Source organism: Callorhinus ursinus, unplaced genomic scaffold (genome assembly GCF_003265705.2).
Source record: "Callorhinus ursinus isolate GAN/ISIS: 27379988/994484 unplaced genomic scaffold, GSC_fseal_2.0 scaffold20, whole genome shotgun sequence".
Taxonomy (NCBI): domain Eukaryota; kingdom Metazoa; phylum Chordata; class Mammalia; order Carnivora; family Otariidae; genus Callorhinus; species Callorhinus ursinus.
The window spans coordinates 4,473,844-4,488,123 of NW_027397082.1; the positions used below are offsets into that span (position 1 = coordinate 4,473,844).

Consider the following 14,280-nt stretch of genomic DNA (forward strand, 5'->3'; position numbering starts at 1 on the left):
AAGGACACTGACTTCACAGAACCAAAAGTATTGAGGGACGCCAATGTCCCTTGAAGGCAGGGCCCCCTTTGTCCAGCAGCCTGCCTCCGGTGGGTGAGAGACGACAGTGTAGTCTGGAGCCAGGATCCTCTTTTCTTGACTTCCAGCTTCGGACCTCAGCCTCCAAGCCCCTGAGAGCTGATCTGCCATAGCTTCGGCATCCTCTGCGTTGCCAGGGCCCCCACCGCCCCACACAACCGACAGAACCCGTTCTAGGAACTCAAAGAAACCTAGAAACCTCAGTGTGCCTCCCACAGCAGCCTGCCTGGTGTCCCAAGAGACCCCCTGGCTTTGCTCAGAGAGACCCGGGCTGAGAGCACTGCTCTTCCAGACAGATCCTTAAGGACAGTTCCTGCGAGGTGCAGGTGTCCTAACACCAAGCCCAAAATTTGCCATCACTTCCACCCACTGGTCCTGGTGTGCCTTCTGGAACCTTCCACCTCCTCCCCCAGCCAGGCCACCAGCACGAGAGAAAATGCCTCCCACCCACGGTTTGGCTTCCCCAGCGAACCACCACCAGGGCTCCAGGGTCGTTCCCAGTGGCTGGGCATCCACTGCCACCCTCGTGTACAAGTTCAAGTCACTCCTCTACCTTGAAACACGGTGCCCAGAACTGCCCCTGCCCAGCTCCATGTTGGGTGCACAACACGTGACCATAGCACCTGGGGAAGGACCAAGGGAATGGTGGAGCTGGCTCCACCATCTGGCCCCTGGGCCACTCCGGGCTCTGGAGGCAGTCACGCCTGTTCCACACCCGGGGAGCCGCCGCTAACGCTCACGCAACCTTCGAGGGGCTCACAGCGCACCGACCCGCACCCCCACCCCGTCCCTGCTGGCCTCTGGGGGGCGTCTTCCACCCTAGGGCAGGACTCTACCTTCTCACCAGAGGGATTCCTCCTTGTCCTTTTCAGACTTTGGTTGGTGCCAGGGGAGATCTTTTAGGAGATCTTTTTTTTTAACCAACTGGGCAATTTTGTCCCTCCCCAAACCCGTATCCCCTGCAAATGCGATAAAAAAGTCTTTGTCCGCCTCTTCCTGACACAAGGAGGAACGTGTTGACGGGCCGGCTTGCACACAGTGCAGGGGCCACACGTGGGAGCCTCCCCTTCGGCTGGGCCGCTGCTCTCCTCACAGGGGCGCCCGCACCTCCTCACTCGCCCCTGCACCTATGAGAAAGTTCATCCACGGGGATCGTCCGCCCACCCCTGTGCTTCCATGGAAAGCCCGGCTTTGACCACCGGCTCAACGGGCACAAGAGGGCAAGGCTCAACCCACCATGAAGCCCCCAAGGAGCTGATGCTGGACACGCAGCCCCAGAGGGATGGTGGGAATGCGTCCATGGGCTTCTTCCGAGCTCCAGATGACCCATTCCTGAGGCCGCCATCTACCTCCTCTAAAAATTATGGCCAAAAACGCAGCTTTCAACAAAAGCCGTCGTGCGTCCCCTGGGCACCTGGTAAGATTGTTTTGCTTTGACTTCGCAGCTTACAGTCTTTTTCCAGAAATGCTGAGGGAAGCAGAGGGGCAGAAGGGCTTTCCTTTTGACACTGAACTGGAGAGGGAGCTGACACATGACCTTGCACCGGGAGGGGAGGCTGCCCGGGCCTCCCGAGACTCCTGGCGGGTCCTCACCTCCACCCTCAGTCCTTGTACCGCATCCCCCACCCCCTGGTGGCCTCCTCACCCCAAGGCTCCAAGGGGCCTGAGGGGCTCTGGGAGAGGTGCTCCGTGCACACTGGGGAGGACATGGCAGAACAGGTGCAGATACGGGATTCTCTTGAAACCCAAGTCCGTGTCGGAGGCAGGAAGGGCGTGAGCTCAGGGTGGAAAGATGCAACCCGCGGACCATCTGGCCCAGGAGATAAGCCCAACGAGAGGATCTCCTGATAAAACCGAGGTGGCCTGCAGCCTGTTATCTAACCCGGAAGGCTCCAGCCTCTGATGGACTTCAAGGACTTTCTTTAAAGAAAGCCTCACTGCGTCTGGAGAGGAAAATGATGGAGCAGCCGAGGTGCCCTGCTCATGGCCAAGATGCATTCAGTCAGGAAAGAAGTCAGGTGGGGACATGAGAAACACCAGAGAAGGGCCTCAGCCCAAGAGCGCTCGCAAAGCGAACACAGAGGCTCCGTGGACCCCGCAGTGCACACACCAAGTGCCGCGGGGATGAGGGGCGCCTCCTGGAAACACCTGGAGGCCCAAACCACCATGGGGAGAAATGGCGCCCACGGGGTTAACAGCCAGCATCAGCAATAAGACAGGAAGAGCGGCTCTTCATCTTTTATAAAACTCCCGGTTAGAAAAAGTCCTTCCCTCTGCAAAGTGGTATGCCTTCCCTGGGAGCTTTGAGTCTCTGGGTTTCCTCTGGCATCTCCCTTGCCAGGAGGTTCTGAGCTAAATTTCTAAGAACTAGCCTTAGGTTTGCTCCAAGAAGCCTTCCTCTGTCGCTGAATGACTCTTGCTGTTTGGGGCGTGGTTTTGATTTTGTTCGTGACATCATTTACATACCCTAAAACGCCCCCTTTGCAAGTGTACCATTTACAGGGTTGCGCAACCATCAGCACTATGCGTTTCCAAACTACTTTTATCGCCCCAAAGAGAGACCCCACACCCATTAGCAGCACCCCCTCATCCTGCCCTGTCCCAAGCAATTTGGGCCTTTTTAAGGAAGGATGATTTGATGAAAGAACACAGCAATCAGTGCAGCGTCCATGAGGGCTGGGGTAGGGACAAGTGTGAACCAGGAAGCAGCATCTAGCAAGATGCCATGGCAGAGGGAATAGAAAGTTGCCTGCGGGAAGGCTGGGGGCACTATAAATGTCAGCTTCACTTGGAACTGAGAATCTCCATCCAAAGATGGCAATTTATAAGCTGAGAGAACTATGAAAAGAAAATAAATCCCCAGGAAGGATAATCAATAAATTCTTAAAGAAAAAGGTGTGCGTGCAGGGACTAGCTGTCCAGATACTCAACAGTGTTCTAAAGCTCCAGTAATCAAATAGGAGGATCTTGACACAGAAATTCCTGCTGACCAATAGAACAGAAGAGAGAACCCAGAAACAGACCCAAGGACACACAGTCATTTCAAGTATGATAAAGTTGGGAAAAATTGGGTGGACACTCAGGGTAACTGGCTAGTCATACAGAAAACAGTAACACCAGATCCTTCTCACACACCATGCACCTAAATTAAGACCTTGTAAATCCAAGATTTTAATGTAAAAAACAAATCATAAATGAGGAGAAAATACATATGACAAAAATAATCTCCACACGGGAAAGGTCTCACCTTGAAATGACAAGGACACGAAGGGGCAGACCACTAACCCTGACTTAGAGGCATCTTAAATGTTCTGAGTGTGGGGGGCGGGGAATCCATTTATAAACTCAAAAGACGTACAAGACAGAGGCAATATTTGCAAAACATCTGATAAAGGATTAATATCAATATGCAAAGAACATTTAAAATCAGTAAGGACAAAACTCCCCAGAAAAAATGGGCAAAGTATATTAATAAGAAATCCATGTAGAGGAAATAGATATAACTAAGAAACATATGTAAAAATGCTCAACTGTAAAGAATTTGTAAAAAGAAATAAAAACGAGACCCCCCCCCGCACCTTCTCACATACACAACTGGGAAAGACAATACTTGTGTTAGTGCAATGTTACTAATTATCGAATGCCCACCTAACTTTCAGGAATTTGCACACAGAAATACTTGCAAACACGAACGGGAATACATGTAAGAATATCTTGCTACAAGTATGGTTTCTGAATGGCAAAAACGAATTAACCCAAATGTCCAACAATAGGAACCGGTGGAAAATTTATGGTATAACCTTATTTATGATATAACCTTAAAATAGAACGATACCCAATCGTTAAAATGAATGTTGGGCACACTGAATCTATAGGTTTTTCTCTATTCCTATCCCAAATTCCGTTTAATAAAGGAACAAAAGAAAACTCCACACCCTCCCCTTAACGCCCAAAAACAAACAAAAGGAGAAAGGAGAAAATGCGGTGAGAGGGAGGAAGCAGCAGAGTGAAAGCAGTGATAGACACAGCAGAAAACACTGGAACCTTCCACCTGCACTGCACATGGGGCAGCCAACAAGAAGGAACAGCTTTCGTGCCTCAGAACCCAGTATATTCAGGAACTGAAGGCTCCAGGTACTGTGAATGTAAGGCTGAGTCTGTCAACTGGAAAGAGGGTTGAAAGGCTGTTTGAAGAGCACTTGGACCCTGCCAGCTCTCAATCACTCACCCTGGCAGGAGAACAGCTTCTTTAGAGAAACAAGCTCAACTGGCCCAGGGAGCCCGGGCAGCATGGAGACCAGGGATAACACGAGAGGCTGAGAAAGGAAGGGAGTGGAAGTCTTCCTACTAAATGGTAAGAGGCTGTTATTTCAACAGCCTTTCCACACATCCAAAAACCACTTAGAGTAAATATGAAAGGGCTCTTCAAATTTAAGATATGAAGACACCAATTACAAAAACTTAATAGACAGTTTAGAAAATGAAGATGAAGAAATCAGTTATAGGGGTGCCTGGGTGGCTCAGATGGTTAAGCCTCTGCCTTCAGCTCAGGTCGTGATCTCTGGGTTCTGGGATCAAGCCCCACATCAGACTCCCTGCTCGGCAGGGAGTCTGCTTCTCCCTCTGCCTCTCCCCACTGCTTGTGTGTGCATGCTCTCTCTCTCTCTCTCTCTCAAATGAATAAAATCTTTAAAAAAAAAATCAGTGGAAATAAGAAAAAGCAAGACAAGAAATTAAAAGGATAAAGCACAGAGGGTCCAACATCAAACCAACAAGGGTAACAGTAAAAGAAAGAAAATGGAGTAGAGGAGAGGATTAAGTAAGGAAATAATACAAAATGATTTCCCAGAACTAAAAGGAGGAGCTTCCCAAGTGAACAGGCTAACCAAGCAAGTGCCCAGTAGAAGAAAACAGACCCCACTGCAAAAACCATCATGGACGCTCATAACCTAGAGAGGAAGAGATCCTTTCAGCACTTACAGGGGATGGGGAATGAGAAGGACACTAGCCTCCTCAACAACAACCCTGGACACTAGAGCACAATAGAGCAGTGGCCTCAAAACTGAAGAAAAATAATTTCCAACCAAGAATCATATACCCAAATAGACTAAGTCAACCAAACATGAGAATAAAGATGTTTGTTGATATGCAGGATCTCTGAAAATTTACATGCCATGCACCATCTCTCAGAAAGCAGCTAGAGGATGTGTTCTATCATAATGCTAGAGTAAACCGAGAGAAAGGAATTTGGAGAAGGATACAGGAAACAGAAGAGAGGCAAAGATGCCCAGATACTGGAAGAGGAAAGTCCTAGGATGACCTAGTGGTAAGTCCAGACTGGAGCAAGACAGAGTAATGTGAGGCAAATGTCCACAAAGAAGCAAAAACACAAATAGATTAGGCTTGCTGATGTACTTGGCCACATTTAGAGGGCCTTTAACTTCTGCCAGAGAGTTTGGGTATATGTCCATAAATGCTACATTGAAAACTAAGAAAATGGAAAGACATGGCCATGACTAACTCCAGGAAAAACAAAAGTCTGTAAAAAGAAATAATCACAAAACTCTATATAGCTCTTCTTTGAACAATATTTACATAGTCACAACAATGTCAATACTGAATGCCAATCTAACCAACAACCGTAATATAATTGTTTTAGAAAAACAGAAGTTGAGAAAACAGGTGAGTTGGTTGTTTGATGTTTTCAGGTAGAATAATGGCATTAAATCTCCATCTACCACGTTAGGGAGCTAGTAGACAATGTCAGAAATTGGAGAACTTAAAAAAAAAAAAGACAGCAGTTACACTTATTATTTAGAGACATAATTTAGCAGAAAAAAAACAACCAAAAGCATTGAAGGTTATCAAATCTGAGGAAGGGGGTTGGAGATGGGGAGGTATAGGCCAAAGACTACTGGCTTTTTCATTATAATTCTAGTAATGCTAGTAATGTTTAACTTAAACGTTAAGTACATGTGTAACTGGTAAAAATTTAATTAATTTTCAAAATTAAATCTACCCATCTGACCTGGAAACATGAACAAACAAGAGGTCACACAGTGATACAATTGGGAAGATTCCACTTGAGTTGGGCTTTTAAGCATTTCCTACATGGTGATAAATGCAGAACCATCTGGGAAAAGACACAAAACTATTAAAAATGAATATCATGGAGGACTGGGCTGGGAGGAAAAAGATGAACATGAGATTTTAAGATTTATTTCCTTGCTCTGAGTCTGTTTTTTAAATAATAAAGTATGTATTACTGTCTAAATTAGAAATGTTAAAATTAATCCTCTTAAATCCTGCTTGTTAGCCTCTTTCACATAAATTTTATTGCTGTCCACACACACTTAACATAACTAGTCTAATTCAGAAACATGGGGAGACACTGAATGTATTTTTGTGCTCTCGTTTCTGCCCACGTCTGATGCCTCTATGCTAATTCTGTATCCATCAGGGGTGATTAAAAAAAAAAAACTGGAGCTGAAACAGACCCCAAAGCTCACTGCAACCCTAAGCACAGACCCCATTGTCAAAGAGAAACCATCATTTTATCATCCTGGTACCTGCAGCTTGGCAGGGCTACAATGACTCGCCCTGAAGACAAAAATTCTAGAATCAGAAGCACCCACTCCAGTCCTTACCCAGCTGCCACTTGCGGGAACACATGGTCTCCATCATCCAGATGGGTAGGGCTGGCTCCAGCATGGCAATCCCCATGTTTGCAAAGCAGATGGACCCTTCAAGGGAGGGAGAGGGTTAGTGTGCTTCCATTTTGGGTGTTGAGCATCTCTTACTGATTCCAAAGACAGTTAAACCCCACATGCCCACAGCCAGAACAATCCATTTGGAGGCCCAGAACTTCTATTTGTGAGGAAAAGATAAACAACAGGTCAAGGGGAGACTGGGGAAGTTGGGTTTATTATTACTATCATCATCATCGTTATTCTTATTAAATAATAATTAAATATTAAGTTAAATCTATTAAAATGAAATACTAATAACTGAAATCAAGTATTAAATTTAAACAAAGTATTAAGAAACAGTTTTTTCAAACTAGAATCCCAGAGTCATAAAGGAATTGGAGGGAGCCTTAGAGGCCATTTGATTACCCATCCCAACCTACTGGCAAAGGAGTTCCAATTTATTAACAAAGTAACTTACTTGCCTGAGGCCGCCCACCAGTGTGGGCCCCTTCTAGACCACACACAGACCCCAGCAACTGGAGGCTCCTGCACCTAAGTTTTACTGTGCAATGAACACAGACATTTCTAAAGATGCCCTGGGATGCCCCCAAATCCAGTACATTCGGTACAGATGGGCTGTCGAGGGATTTTTTTTTTTAATCAACTATCCAAATAGCGTATCTTTGCAAATATCCATTACCACCATGTTAACCAGAACCCTTGGTAAAGGTAGAGCCACTGGAGGAGAAGACGCACAGGACCCTTGCCCCACAGTGCTGGGAGCTTCCTGTGCCTTGTCCCCAGGAACCTCTAATTTGCCAGAATCCTGATTCAAAGAACATTGTGCTGTGGTGATTAAGGGGCTCACATAATGAAGAAAGGTTTTTTCATGCTTCATGACGTTACAGGTGGAACAGAGAAAGGATGCGGACATGACCGGCTCCCCCCACCTACCTACTGCCCAGATTCGGGGTTGGTCTACTTGCCATCTGTTCAGTTAGGGCCAAACTGATACAGTTGCTATGTCTCCCCTGGGACCCAGGGCCCATGCTCTGAACCCCTCCTTGTCCAACTCTCACACAGCAAACCAACATCCCTGCCCTAAATCCACCCGGGGCCAGGTGCCAGGCACCCGGGGTCGGCCCCCAGCTCCAAAGCCTGCCCCTGGAAGCTGTTCCCCCAGCCCTGCCTTGCCTTTCTCATGCAAACCTCTGGCCTAAGAAACCTGCTCCGTCCCCAGGTGGCCCTGAGTGGTGTGGTAATAAAATCTCCTTTCAATAGCACTGACCTCTCTGGGTCATCACTCAGTCACCTTCATAAGTTAAAATCCCACCAGAACAAAGAAGACACTGCCTGGAGTGTGATAGCCTGATACTCAGTGCTGGGTGGCTCTTTCCCCCCTGAGTCAGGGTGAGGCGGTGAGGGTCAAAGAAAGCCTGAGGCAGTGGGTGTAGCTGGGCTGCAGGGAGGCCCGCTCTCACCACACATCTCCTCACTCCATCGGAGACAGCCTGGGCTCCATGAGCGTCTGGGCACCGGAACAGTCCCTGCATCATGCTGGGGGCATAGAGAGGTCCCCTGCATAAGGACGTCACCACACCGGGTTTGCAACACTGGGACCAGCTGGCCTGATGGGGACGGTCTAGACCAGGGTTACACAGGTGCCCCCATGACCAAATCCAGCAGCAGAAGGCTTCAACAAAGCCAGCCTGGGGCATAAGAAGGCTAAACTGGAATGCTCTCAGGGCACGCATCCAAGTTCAGCCAGACTCCCACAGCCCTAGCCGTGTTCGGGACCACTGCTTGGACAAATCTCACCCTAACTGCGTCTGCAGCCACACTTCAGGGCTGCCCTCTCCTGGCCGGACCCCAGTGGTCACTGGTGACCAGCGTCCAGGCCCAGGCAGCATAAGGCCGGTCCCCTGTCAGGCAGCCCCAGGCCCGCAACCCTGAGATGGTCTTGGCGGGACACTCTCTTGGATGAATGAACAAACCATAGAACCAGGGCTTCCACTGAGCCCATCTAGGCCAAGAACCCGAAGATGGGCCCTTCTGTAGACAGGGTTTCCCGGCAGCCTCTCTGGTGCTGCACAGAGTGACCTCTCCACGGGAAGGGAGCAGTCCTCTGGGGCTCTGCCATCAGCCCTTACTCACGCATGCCCAGGTGAACCAGACCGCCCACCTACAGTGGGCCACCGACTCCTTCCGGGAGTTCAAGGCCAAACAGTGATGGCCACGGACACAAACAAACCTCTGGGTCAGGGCATCTCCGTGACCAGACCTCTTTGCCCCAAGTGAAAACCAAGGAAGGACCTTGGCTGAGGGTCAGAGATTAATGATGGAAGAAAGACATTCCTGGTGACGTATATATAACCTCTTGGCCGCTCATGATTCTCTACAGATTCCAGCAGCAAAGCGGACACTGGTTCTCGCCAGCCACCCCCCACGCTTTGGCGGAGAAGGGTCAGGGAGACTGAGGGGCGCTCCACCTGCAGCGATGAGGATGTAGGGGTCCTTCAGCAATGTGGTTAGCGGCGTCCCCTTCTGGCTCTGTCAGCAAAAAACAGGGGTTAAAAAAGCTGATGTGGCCACCACAGCACCCTCCTTCCCCAGGGGCTTACCTCTGGCTGTACCCTGGACGGCTGGAGCACAAAGAGCTGAATAGCTATGAGAGGGAGGGGGAAGGAAAAAAAAAAAAAAAGAAGAAGAAGAAGAAGAGGTGTGGGCACAAGCACCTGGTGAAATGGATCACCTGCTGACACAGGTCACAGCCGCCGAGGTCAAGGCCAAGGTGCCCACATGGACTCACCTCCATCCAAGAGCACCAGGGCAGCCAGCACCAGGAACGGAGCTGTCTTCCCCACAAACTCGTAAAGCACACTCCCAAATGGGGGGCCCACTGCAAGGAAGAGAAAGAGGGGCTGGTGCCAGGCCCCTGGGACTGATGCGCCCCCCGCCCCCGCCACTCCACAAGAACCATCCATTTGTTTCCTGAGTTTGTTCCAAAAACTATTTGGGGTGGCCACCCTACATTCTATTCAGGTCAAGTTGCCCTGGCAACTTCCTCCAAGCACTTTTATACCCAAGACATGGGCAAGAGCATACAAGGGTACCCCAAAAGTAAAAACCAGAGAGAACCCAGACCCAGGCCACACAACTGTGCTGTTTAACGAGAGCAGGAAAGTGGGTCAGTGAGGACCTTGGTCCTTATAAACCAGCATGGGCAGAACCTTGGGCTCCCGAGTGAAGGCCAGGAACGCGACAAAGGGAGAGAACCCAAATCTCCTCTCAGGGAGGGTATCTGTCACCTGGCCAGGGAGGTCAGCCAGGGCAGGGGGGAGAGGCAGACTTGGAAGGTAGCAAGGTGGGAAGGTCCACAAGTGGGATGGTAACCCAGAGAATGCCCAAGAGAAAGGAGCTTGGCAGACCACCCTGTTCCAGCCTTCATTTTACATCTGGACCCATGAAGGTCTCTGGTTTTTTTGCCCAAGGTCACCCAGCAGGCTGGGAAGGGGAGGCAGAGGGGGAGCCCACATCCCCCCAGGTCAGGAAGGTCCCACCAGTTTACACAGGCTCCATGAAAGTAGGGAATAAGAGGGGAACAGACTCGGAGTGGACTCAGGGAGCACTGTAGCCCTCCTCCAGCGGCCCACAGGCCCCTCCCCACAGACGGCCTCCACGTGGCCCTTGCCCACCTAGCACCCCCAGGGCCAGGCCTCCCAGGGCGATGCCCATGGCGTTGCCTCGCTCTTCGTCATCTGCGTACACGCTGGCCAGCATGCCCATCCCTAAACAAGAGAAGGAATGCTCAACAGCCAAGCTCTCCAGGGAGCACCAAAAGAAATCCCCTGTGACTCGCCCTCCCTCTCGGGCCCAGACCTGTGATCTCCCAAACCGGCCAGAGGCACAGAAATGTAAGACGAAGCAGAAGCCAAGGAAAAAGCAGTACCCTCCCTAAGCACCCCTCCCCAAGCACCACTGCTAATACCGTGATTCCCTACATTATTCCAGCCAATTCTGCAAGGGTCTGGTCAGCTGGCCCCGGGCGCACTGACTTCCCGGGCGTTTTGCACACCTACCGGCTACAGACGAGCAGGATGAGCCGATGCCCTGTAGCGACCTGGCGATGAGCAGGAAGGCGTAGCTGCTGGAGAAGGCGAACACTGCCAAGGGAGCAGCCCGGCGGCTCATCAGTCCCAGCCTGACGCCGGGGCCGCGCCGCTCACACAAGCTCCGTGAAGCCAGCCCTGAACCCGATGGCCCATTTCCGTACTAACCGCACTGCGCTTTTGTGCCACGAACCACTTGACGGACCCCCTTCTGCAACCGTGGCCGATACACAACGCCCCACCCCCACCCCGGAGTTGCAGCTTCGATTCCCGGTGTGGGGTCCTCAGAGCCCACCCCGTGACCCACACGCAGAGGGCAAACAGTAGACACTTACTAATTGTCGACACAAACATGATGCAGAATCCCGCAAACATTGGAATTGGATAGCCAATTCTGCAAAAGAAAAGCACGGGGACCCTCTGGTGACTCTGTATTTTTCTAAGGCTCTATATGGAGTCTCTCCTGCCTACGCTTTGGGATCAGGTGGATAAGTGTTTGGTCGACTTTTCTAAAAATTCATATAGTTGGTGCTTCCTATGTGACCTTTTCGTGTTTGACTACCTTGGAACGTGAATACATTTCAGGATTGCCACTCTGAACAGAAATTTCTCTGCAATAAATGTTAACACAATATTGGCAAGCAATCCAGAGCATGTCTAAAATACACAACCCCGGTTCCCATCTTTATTTTTTTTTAATTCTTTAATTACTGTCTTTGCTAGAGCTTCTCCAAAGGGACAATGGCAAGCAACGGTTCCAGTAAAAGGTCATCAAGTGATTCAACTGGCAGCAGAGACAATGGGACCACATTTGAGAGGCACTGGGGATACAAGAAAATACTCAAGTCTATCTTCATATTGACCTCAACGGGGCCAGCCTAGAAAAATCGGCCTCGTTTTCTGTGCAAAAATTCCACATCCTGATTGCTCGGAAAAGACCACGGTCCATACAGGGCTCTGCCCCGGGTGGACAGGGGCAGTGGGAAGACCCTGGTCTTCAGGTATCACATCCAGCCCTCCGATGGGAGCCGAGCAAGCCACCACCCACCTGCCAGCACGGGAGGGACGACAGAATGAGATGTGGGTGATCAACTGCTACTATGGGACATAGCAGAGGCTTCAGAAAGTGTTTCCTCCCCCATTCTCTTCTTTCCTCTCTGTGCCTGCAGGTAAGCAGACCACTTGGCTCCTGCCACATGAATGGGACAGGAGAGTGAAGGCAGCTTCCTGGGCCCTGCTGCCCCGGAGGGGGTTCAACGCCAGCTGAGTGGCCGCCCTCTAGCAGAACAGCCCAGAACATCTCCAGGCTTTGTTTCCTCCCAGCCCTAGACCCACTGGCTCCTGGACAGGAACCAAGTGAGGACCAAGGAGTCCTGAGTCCCCAGTTACTCAGCCTGGAAGGGCTCTTCTCGTCCAGGCTTGCCTAAAAGAAATCATGATAACAATAGCTTCATTTAAAGTTGCATTCAATTCTCCAGGCCCTTACGCCCACCAGCTCGATGATTTGGTAAGGACAAATGACCACCTCCCCATCTCACAGGTGAGGAGACAGAGGTGCAAAAAAGTGACTTGTCAAAGGTCCTGGGGCTAATTTCACTCAGGGCTATCCTGCCCAGTCTAGGGCTTTTCCCTGCAAACTTCACCACCTCCCCAGGAAGCCAAAGGACATATGTGGCTTTAAATAAAATCTTTCCAAAAGTTCCTGGTCATACTCCCCCCTCCCCCCCCTTTTTTTAAAACTGCTTCATGTGCTCCAGAAACTAGCAAAAATACACATAACATCGCAAAATCATGCGAGATTCCCAGACAGCCCTCCGTCCCATGCAAAAATTCCCCTACTATGACCGGAGATGAGTTTATTAATTCACCAGGCGGGGCTCGGAGCCAATCAGACAAACCAGGAAAGATGCCAGGGTTCAACACAGCAGCTCCGATGGGTGTCAAATGGCAGCGTCTCTAACCTCAGCTAGCCTGGAGCCAACTGCTCTGCACGCTTTCCTCACTTAGGCAAAAGAACCCCATTCGCAGCCCCAGGCCCTACACGGCACTGCCAGATACTGAATAAAGAAACTTCCAGGAGGCTGAGAGAGGAGAACTCACAGGCAGTTTATTTTTCCCCAGCAACTCCTGCACATCTTGGGGGAAGAATGGAATATGGCAATGCTTGTAGCTGCCCTAGAATAGACAGAGGCTTCTCACCCCCTTTCAACACACTCCTTGGAAAACAACGTACTTGTCGAAGCTGGTGGAAATACCAGTGCAACGATGCTCAGTCTGCAGCCCTGATAACTGGCCAGGGCCACCTGGCAGGACACATCTCGAGTAGCTGCTTCTTACCAGAAGGCTCTGGCATTCCCCAAGACCATAAGTAGGAAACTAGCAAGGGCGTCCCTTGTGATTCTCACCGCAGCTCCTTGAGGTAGCTGGCAGGACCCTCATTTTTCAGACGACTCCATTTTAGGGCCAGAGAATTTAAGTAACTTGTCCCAAATTCAGGATAATAGGCCTATTTTGAGTGCCTGGGGTGTGTCCGGTCCTGCTGGCATACACATGGGTGGGGATGCCCAATACAGGACCACAGGGTCACGCCGCGTGGGTGGAACAGATGGTCTCTGGGTTAGCAGCAGGTAGCTCTGTGCCCAGAGGGATACATGCTCACACAGGATTCTTGTTACCAAGCGCAGGTGCTGTGTTTGCTTTAGAACCACTGCAGCTATGGGCTGTTTGTTTTAAATCCCTTTGGGATTTTAATAAGCACTTAGGGAATAACCATGTGGCCAAACTGGAAGGAAACGCAAAGGTTGGCCAGTCCAACCCTCATGCTAGATGAGATCGTGGAGGTTCAAAGATAGAGTGGCTTGGGGCGCCTGGGTGGCTCAGTCGTTGGGTGTCTGCCTTCGGCTCAGGTCATGATCCCGGGGTCCTGGGATCGAGCCCCGCATCAGGCTCCCTGCTCAGCGGGGAGCCTGCTTCTCCCTCTCCCCCACCTCCCTGCCTTATGTTCCCTCTCTGGCTGTCTCTCTGTCAAAAAATAAATAAAAATCTTTAAAAAAAAAAAAGAGAGTGGCTCACCCCTGGTGGCAGAGCGAGCCAACCACTCTGGATACCCCTGGGCTCACATGGCTTCCTTCCTGTTACCAGACACACATGCCCCCTATATTTTCATTGCCGGCCAGGCTGCTGAGCGGGCTGCCCAGTGGAAAGTGCTGGGCAGCATCTTTTCCCCAGAGCTCAGTCCCAAGGCAGCAGGGCACAATGGGCAGATCCTGGACTCCTCCACCCTCAAATTCTACCCCTCCCCAACCCCCGAACACCCACCTCCGAAGGAAAGTTGTCCCATGCCCCAGGGTCACTGAGTGATGGGCAGATCACCAGTGTCCTTTCTCCTTCCCCACAATGTCTCC

At 50.5% G+C, this 14,280-nt stretch overlaps 1 protein-coding gene across 1 annotated transcript in view; it reads right to left on the minus strand.

The window, feature by feature from the left end:
- SLC18A2 (solute carrier family 18 member A2) overlaps positions 1-14,280 on the minus strand; it is a 36,503-nt gene that overhangs the window by 14,284 nt on the left and 7,939 nt on the right. Inside the window, exons 4-10 of the mRNA XM_025881107.2 lie at positions 11,212-11,270; positions 10,847-10,930; positions 10,463-10,555; positions 9,577-9,666; positions 9,389-9,432; positions 9,257-9,317; positions 6,726-6,821 (exon numbers count right to left, since the gene is read on the minus strand). Of these exons, the coding sequence (XP_025736892.1) occupies positions 6,726-6,821; positions 9,257-9,317; positions 9,389-9,432; positions 9,577-9,666; positions 10,463-10,555; positions 10,847-10,930; positions 11,212-11,270 (527 nt within the window). The remainder of the gene's footprint in view (positions 1-6,725; positions 6,822-9,256; positions 9,318-9,388; positions 9,433-9,576; positions 9,667-10,462; positions 10,556-10,846; positions 10,931-11,211; positions 11,271-14,280) is intronic.